This window comes from Rhinolophus sinicus, chromosome 4 (genome assembly GCF_057876585.1).
Source record: "Rhinolophus sinicus isolate RSI-liver-muscle chromosome 4, RSI-T2T, whole genome shotgun sequence".
Lineage (NCBI taxonomy): Eukaryota > Metazoa > Chordata > Mammalia > Chiroptera > Rhinolophidae > Rhinolophus > Rhinolophus sinicus.
The window spans coordinates 53,414,393-53,422,932 of record NC_142504.1 but is presented as its reverse complement, the minus strand read 5'-3'; the positions used below and the strand labels follow the sequence as shown (position 1 = coordinate 53,422,932).

Genomic DNA, 8,540 nt, shown 5'->3' with positions numbered 1-8,540 from the left:
AAAAAGTGCTGTTGCAGAAGGAGGGATTATAAAAGTAGGGATGGTTCATCATGTCCAATGACAGACTGAAAACAAGCCCGGGGCAATTGTGTGGCTTTAGCCATCAGGGACCTTAGCCAAAAGCAGATTGAAGCTGAGGGGTGAATGGGGAGAAAGCAATTTGAGACAGTGACAACAGACTCCTCTTCCAGAAAGTTTGCTGAGAACAGGCAGTAAATGAGAGGAGAAGCAAGAAAGGCAACATGGTGGGGTGATATCTTAATGATGGAGATTTGAAAATTTCTGGAGAGCAAGAAGTCTGACTGGTAGTTTATTAACACAGCATATTTACTTCATCCATTGGCCTGAAATTAAGAATAAGGTTTAAAAAATAAGTTATACCCTATTCCTATGTATCTACATACTTTCTGTCTCTGTATTTATTTATTCCTCTGTATCTAACTGGAACACAAAGCTTTAATTTTCGTTTGAAGATGGGTGAGAATCACAACTTGGACTTGGTGCAAGGCTTTTATTTTGCTTCACCACAGAAGCAGTTTACATGCAGTGCTAGGGATAACGAGATAAGGATGCAGGTGGGTGAATTCAGCTGCCCACTTCCTGTTTATCACAAAAATTTTGGTGGCCTCAGCAGCTCTAGCAACTGAAATGTCAGAAAAGCATAGTATTGTGGGCTTCTCCACTCTCACCTTTAGAAAAAAAGAAAAATGCCAGATACATCGGCATCTAGAAACAACGTATTTCAGGTGAGATTTCAGTTTTTAAGGAAGCTGAATCCCTCAGACCTAATGACTGTCCTAGGCCTTGAAACTCTGGCTGTGCCTGCTCTGGGGCGATCCTGCCTTACATTTATGCTTATGTAGTGCCTTTTCCTGGGAAGACTTGGCAGGCCTACAGCATGTAAGGCAAGGTAGAAGACATAAGGTGAGCGGTTTTCTTTCCCTCACCCTTGGTGGTTCTGGCAGACTCACATTCCTGGAGCACAAGTGTGAGCATACCGTTCATATTCCTCTGCAGTCCAGGAACTTCTGTATTTTGTAAAAGGCAAAGCAAATGTTAAGAGATGTTTTCAACCCGACAGCCTCATCAACTCAGCTAATTCTCTTGCCTTCTTTTTCTATGACCATTTACACGAAAACACCGTATTTCTAATGGTGGCATGGAGTTACTTTCAGGGAATCTGACAGCGAGCCCCGATAAAATCTCAAGACTTGCTGCAGTCATGAAATTTTTTTACACAAGGTGACTTTCTTGAGATGTATCATTAGAATGGACAGAGCAAAACAAAGACTTTATAGAGACTGCTTATAATATTCCATGAGGATGGGATTTTTCCTGTACCCATACATGTGGAAAAAAGATTAAAAATTAGTAAATCTCTGAAAGTGTTTACATCTAGAGAGAGATAAACTTTTTAAAAAACCCAGCTGTCAAATGTCACTTGGTTTTCAGCATGTTTTAATAAACCCTGAATCACTGCCTAGTCTTTCGATTTCAAATGTTTCAATTCCTTAATGTTCTGTGAACTTTGAAGAAGTTGTTAAGACCACAGTACTACATTTTCTCAATCCCTTCAAAGACTCTTTATCAGATTCTCTCTTTGTCTCAGTATATCTGCCTTTTAGATGGTAGATGCAAATATTGGTGAAAAACTAATTAAGGCTAACAATGAGGGGTGATTATTTGGGTGCCTCTGACGTCAGGCACTTCACATAAATTTGTTTCAGCAAAAAAGTGATATAAAATCTTTTCCTGATCTTATATGCTCAGGTCCTAGAGCAAAGGTTTGATTATAATTTTATCTATGCCAGGCTAAGAATACAGGTCAGTGGTTTCAGTGTTTTATTCCTATGTGAACATGAAATAAAACTACAGTTTAGATATAATAATTTGGCAAATTGTTAGGCAACACTACTAACTCCTTAATACTTGTAAAAACTAAGTAGATTAAACATGAAATGTACTTTCTGTATTTTTCAAGGAATTGTTTTTACTTTTAATTAACATGAAACTGAAACAAGTATTTGTATTTTTAGTGTTTTTAATGATCAGTATAAACATTTCTTCAGTTTCTTACATTTACAACCTCATACTTTCAAAATATGTCTTCATATATGTTTTATATGTGTGTGTGTGTGTATTTACAATATTAGCCATTAGGTTATTTTTAGTAACTCTGGTCTGATTAGCTGGTGATGAGGTCCTAACCACCTGTGGTGACAGAGCAGAAAGTAGGGTTAGGTCCTTATAAAATGTTTGATTTGTGTTTACTTTTGCTAGTGAGTCTGAAAATGCTTGGTTTGGATCAGAAATTTGAAAATGACAATGACAACGGGAATTTCTGAGCATATCTTAAACTACACAAAAATTATCAGTGACAGAGAAAAAAGACTTATGTTACATTTAATAGTGTTAATTTTGAAGACATTTCAAACTTCCATGAAGGATTGTGAAGTGTTCAATGCAGACACCAGTACAAATTTTGGTAAGCTTATTAAGAAACAAAACCCCCTAAGAAATGTTCTGAACGTTATTTTCATTAGGAAAGTGAACTTTTACAGCTGTTTAAGGTGCTGTAATATGTCTACTGACACTCCCAGCTGTTTTACTAAGCTGGCTGTCTGCTCTAAGATCCAGGAGAGACTTGGGTTTTCAGAACGTGTGTGCTCCCGACCACATTGTGAAGATGAACAGTCAACCCCACCAAGGCTCTTGTTACATTTTTTGTTCAACTCAGCATTATTTTCACAGAGTCTTTCATCTTTAGCTTTACCACTCTCTTTCTCAGTTGGAACTACATGACAAAGGTCCATATCCTGAATGGAGTCCAATAAATCTACAACATGGGGCTGTGGGGTAACTGATTTCAGATGTTTGAGAACACACTCTTCACACTGGCCAACTGCATCCAGAAGATTATTTATTTTACCGATCAAAGTCGAACTGTTATCATGAAGGTGACACCAGGAGAGCAAAGCACTGAATGAAAATATAAACAAGAGTTAAATAGGAAAAAAAATTAAATAATCACAGGCTTTTAGAATTTTTGATACTAAGCCCTATATGTTTCTTTTCTAGATAACAGCATGCAAAACTGAATTAATAATAATGCAAGTCAAAATCAGGAAAGTAACAATGGTAAAAACAGGATTTAAAACTATATATATAAGGATATTATCTTTCAATAGAAATTAAACAATTGGACTCAATCACATAAACTATTTATAATTCATAACCACTCCTTCACATCTACTTTTCCTCATTTTAGATTTTCCTCTTTATGACTGTGTAGCTCCTGCTGATGAGGGATACAACTTAGAGAAAGATACACCAGTTTCTCCTTTAAGGATATCAAACAACTTCTAAACTAGTGAGTCTCAATCTTGGATGCATATTAGAATCATCCGGGGAGCTTTTAAAACTATCAAGGTCCGAGTCACACCCCAGACCAATGAAATCAGAATCTCTAGAGGTATTATTTTTTAAAACGTCCTAGCTAATATCAAGGTGCAGCCAAGGTTGAAAGCCATTGTTTTAATCATATACAGCATTTGCTTGCCATTAAAACTGAAGCTTAGGAAAAAAGTTTTGAGGCAACTTCACTTTCCCAACTTTGTTGTAAACAGACTGTTTGCTGAGCTAACCATTTTCTTGAAGAAGGTTAGAATTCTTCTAGTCCTAATAAATATTTTTCTTTACTTTTCTAGTACAGACAGCACTTCTGATTTTTGATATTTCAGATTGTTCAGATAACCATGACATAAAATGGTTGTTAAAAATAATGATGTTTCAAAAATGGAATCAATTGATATAAAGATTTAGCGATAAACTTTCTAAGATTATAAAAGATTAACTTGATGTGAAGATGAACACTTGATCATTTTCCTACTGTAGTAGACTACAAATTCTGATTCCTGAGCATTGAATTTTCTAAAACCTTAAACACAGTCATTATTTTTTTTGTTTTGATGACTTTTATTTTTTACCCTTTTACAAACCATAATTCTTTGCATCATCTTTTCTATCAAGGGCGGTTTAAACGGTATAAAGTATCAAAGAGGACAACCCTGTCACGCTTCTTGCTCCATATGCCATTATTGCTATGGGGTCTTGATAGGTGTTCAATGTTCAGGACTAAGGGAAATGGTATCATTTTTCTCTCTATACCAGCCGTAATTTTTGTCATATACTTCTAGTCAAGAAGTCTGTAATACTACGTTCTGTCACATGTGCAAGACTAAAAGCTTTATTCAAAACCTGAAAACCTTCTAATTACTTTGATATATAGATTGGTGGTAGTTCAGGTTGCAAAAAATACACACCTTTCTATCATTGCTTTGCCATAAAGGACAACACCTGGCTCACTTATTAAAGTGGATAAACCCACAATTTTGAGTTTTTGATGGCATTATCATTCTATGTTCTGTAGCACTCGTGTGGATTTAACACTAGGAAAAGCATTTTAACACTTTATTTTTACACATTACTTTTATAAAAATCCTCCAGTAGTAATGAGGTTAAAATGACTGAGCATTTAAGTTTAAGGTAAGTTAAAGGCAAGTTTTAAAAAATTACCTCAAAGTTCCTCTGAGTTGTCCATAGTTTATAATGACTTCTGCACCTTCCTTATAACCTTGATTGAAGCCTTGTTGCAGAGTAACTGCTTTGCCAGCCTCTAGTCCATCTCTATAACCTTCCTAAAAATAAGTAATGAAGAATTGCAGCTGTAACTAACATCAAGTGAACCACTGTAGATTTTCCCTGAAAGTCATAGAACTAACTTAGAAAATCGATGAAATAAGACTTTCCTGTGTATATTTAACATAAGGTTCTATAACATATGGCATAGCCACACAAAGTAGGCTATGCTCATAAAAACGTATTATTTGTTTATCTCGTTTTTGAAGTCTAGACTTACTTGGTACACTTAAAAAAGTACTAATTCTTATACAGTTTTTAAAAAATCCTGTGTTAGCAATGGCATCACAGAAAAGATACATAGAAAGAAGAATTATGTGTCTGGCCCCTTTGCAACTGATAGGATTGGTGTGGGAGGGTGAGGAGGGTGAGCGGTAAGCAGAGTTATTGAAAGTCTTGAATAATTAACTGGAGTAGAGGAAGAGGAAATTGGTTTAGCAAAAGGAAAATGACAAATCTGGTTTTAGAAATTTTGCTTGATACCTAAATTCAATCAAAGTACAAATTCTCTGTGGGCAGGGATTTTGTCCTGCATCTCCTCTGGTGCCACAGCACTCAAAAGATGCTCAATAACAGATGCCCCCGCCTCATATAAAGTATTTCTGAAACTGACAACATGGTTGTTGGGCTAAACAAATATTATTTTACTGAAACATTAAACAAAAGCAGATTTACGGGCAATTTAACTAATTGTTGGCAAGGATATTAAGTAGAAGTGGACCTCACTATTTGGGTCCTGACTCTGGAATGCTCCACCTAGAAATTGGGTGTGTGGTATTAAGCTTAGTCTTATTGGATAGTGAGACAAATTAGAAATGGACAAATCACACCTAAGAAATAAAAAAAGAAATTAACTTTAATATTTCCTCACTTAGCCACCGGTACTCCATATTAACTTTCCCTCATTGCCCTTTGACAACATTCTTACGTTCACTTTTTCCGTACAGATTAATACCGCCTCTAACTTTAGGCTCCTCATCCATTCGAGCAACCCGTGTAAACTGTGTACATGTCCTCGGACACCCATAATTAGTACAGTCAGTTTATATATTATACACTTCTCCTCCCCCTTTCTCTGTGGTCCTCATCAAACTGTACTCTCCTCAACGTTTAGATAGTTTATTTTGGTCGGACCCAGCGTCTAACCCACCCCACAGACCATCGAGGAAAGCTCCCTGTGGTTTCACACGCTTTCAAGTAAGCCCTTGGGAAATCCTAGCAGGACGCGGGCCGGACTGTGTAACAAGCGGTAGGAAGGGCAGCGCCTGGCCAGGCCGCGACCACCCTGGCCTCTAATCTCCGGACGCAGCTTCTTCACAACTTCGCACCCCTCTCCCCACGACCCAGCATATCAAGGGATCCCCGCGCCCTCCACACAGCTTTACTTTGACGCGTCTCTGCATGTGGCTCCGCCATTCCCGCTGCACCAGGAGCGACTCGTCGGCTTCCTCATCAAACACTTCCCCCTCTTCTCCTTGATCGTCGAGGAAAGTTGCGGCTTGAACCCACGACATCACCGAGGTAACCACAGGCCGCTGAGCGCAGGAAACGCCCGCAACTCCTTCCGGTCTGAGGGGCGGGGCGACGTCTGCGAATCGGGGCTCGCGGGGCGCGTGCGCGTACGCGTGCGCGTGCGCGACGGGGACGGTCTCGGGTGGGACCTACGTTCCGCCGGCTGTTTTCGCTCCCTGGTATTGTCGGCCTTCCTCAGTTGACTCAAAGTGTTGGCGGACTCCTGTGGTGGGCGAGGCGGATTCATTCCTCGCTGGGCCCGCCGACCTTGACCTCTGCGGGTCAAGACAGCCTGAACCCTTTGCGAACACTTTATTTCTCCTAGGGTCTCCCTAGTAAACTGGGTTTTGGAGTCGTGCGCGTTTGTAAAACTATTCAATGTAGTTCAGTTGATGGGCTATTACTAGGCACAGGCTCCGGTGTCTTTTAGAATCTCCGTCTGTGCATTTAAGGGATTTGACAGCCTGACGTTTTAATTATTAGGAGCGTGGAGCAAAGGAAAATAGAATCGAAAAGTTAGACCCTGCGGCCATTTTGAGTTCAATAAATGTATAGTACACGTATGAAACTGAAATATTTCTCATTGATTCACAGTATCCTTCACTGGTTTCCTAAAAGTAGACTATTGGCTTGGTGAGGGCGGAGACTTGTTTATCTACAATATACTCAACACCAGTAAGGTTCTGACACTAGTAAATGCTGGAACAGATGCTAGTGAATGAATGACTCCAGTAGTATTCCTGTTTTGCCTTTTTCTGCATGGTCATGTGGTAATGATGATTTATTTATCTAGCAAATCTCTTTGACTGTCTGCCCTGTGCCAGGCAACGTTGTAGGCTTTTGGGATACATCAGTGAGTGATACAGACAAAATTTCCAAACTCTTGTGGACTTTACATTCATGTAAAATTGACGGTAGATTAACAATAAGCACTATATAAGTAAATTATATAGTTTGTTACAAGATCATGAATGATATATGCTGTGAGGAAAAAAAGTAAGGGGAACCATTGTAAGGGTGATGGTATACTTTTAAGGATTTAGCATAATAGCTTGGTTTACTCAATTATAGTTTGATTTACTTTATTTTGTAGTTTATTATTATTTTTTTCCTCGTCTTTGTTTCTCTCCCTCACTGCCCCATATAACTGTTTCCCAAGGCTACATGCATACCTTGTTCATGTAATTAATCAGCAGAACACTAACTTGCAAGAAACTGAGTCAGCCTTCAGCCATCCTGACACCAGCAACCAGGTTGAGATTCCAGACTGTGATTTTCTGTCAGATGATATATGAATCACCCCTAAGACCAGGTTTGAGATAACCAACGGGGAATAAAACAGACCCCAGGAGTCGTCCTCCCAGAGGAGTCGCATGACTAACCCCCCCTTTCCTTTGTTTTGCTTCTTGTGTACCTATATAACCTTCTGACTGTTCTAGGAACGGAAAGGTGGCCTTTGAGACAGTAGTCTGCCATCTTCTCGAAATGCTGGCTGTGGGAACAGAGCCCCGGAGAGTAGTTTGCAGGCTCTTGGCCTCACGTGGAAAGGTGCTGGCTCGGCTGTGGCTGATTGGCTGTCGGCTGTGGCCGGTTGGCCGATTGGCCGCCGGTATAACTGCTGCGGCTACGGAGGAGGGCCGAGGACTGCCGAGGACTGCCGAGGAGCCGAGCAGAGCCGAGGAGAGTGGAAGAGAGGAGAGGAACAGAGTCAAGAGAGTGGAGGAGAGTCGTCTGTCGGTCGGTTGGCGGAAAGGCGGACTGCAGGTCGCACGTCCGGTGAACCCAGCCTCCAGTGAGACCATAGTGGTGTGACTCCCCTACCTATGGCTCCGTGGGTGTTCCTTTTTGGCCTCACCATATCCTGCGTTTTTGTGTGGGGAGCGGGAGCAGAGACCCCGCAGGCCGCCCCGCCTGAAAAATGGTGCAGCGATCAGGGTCTCCCGCACGACACTGGCATTTTGAATAAACCTACTTTTCTATTCACAAACCCTTGTCTCTCGATCTTTGGCGTAGGAGCAGCGAGCAGCTGAAACTTAGCTCAGTAGCACCATGAATCTGTGAGTGAAGGTGGTTGGGTGGTGCAGGTTATAAATTTAAATGTTCAGAGAGTATTTGGTAGATCCATGGAATGTGTATAGAAACATTCTATACTTGACCACAAAAAATGCCTTGATAAACTTAAAAGAATAGGGATTTTACAGGTCATATTCTCTGATCATAATCCAACAGAATCAGTAATAAATAATAAAAATAACCCCAATAATTTAAACTGTAATATTGGACATTTGAAACACCCTCCTAAATAACATTTGGATCAAAAAGGAAATAAA

The 8,540-nt window shown here is 40.0% G+C and overlaps 1 protein-coding gene across 1 annotated transcript; it reads right to left on the bottom strand.

Annotated features, from left to right (window-relative positions):
* Nucleotides 1–2,023: 2,023 nt before the first annotated feature.
* YAE1 (YAE1 maturation factor of ABCE1) lies at nt 2,024–6,283 on the bottom strand. Its single transcript, XM_019710256.3, has 3 exons — nt 6,084–6,283; nt 4,576–4,697; nt 2,024–2,979 (listed from the first exon to the last, which is right to left on the bottom strand). Exons 1-3 carry the CDS (start codon nt 6,210–6,212, stop codon nt 2,556–2,558), a joined length of 675 nt encoding a protein of 224 aa, XP_019565815.2. The 5' UTR covers nt 6,213–6,283; the 3' UTR covers nt 2,024–2,555.
* Between the last annotated feature and the right edge of the window lie 2,257 nt (nt 6,284–8,540).

What these genes read in the sequence shown, in the direction of transcription:
- YAE1 (XM_019710256.3), bottom strand. Translation starts at nt 6,212, where the DNA reads ATGTCGTGGGTTCAAGCCGCAACTTTCCTCGACGATCAAGGAGAAGAG. An exon ending in ACATGCAGAGACGCGTCAAA is followed by an intron (nt 4,698 to 6,083) that starts GTAAAGCTGTGT and finishes ACTTATTTTTAG; the next exon opens with GAAGGTTATAGAGATGGACT. An exon ending in CAACTCAGAGGAACTTTGAG is followed by an intron (nt 2,980 to 4,575) that starts GTAATTTTTTAA and finishes ATTTTCATTCAG; the next exon opens with TGCTTTGCTCTCCTGGTGTC.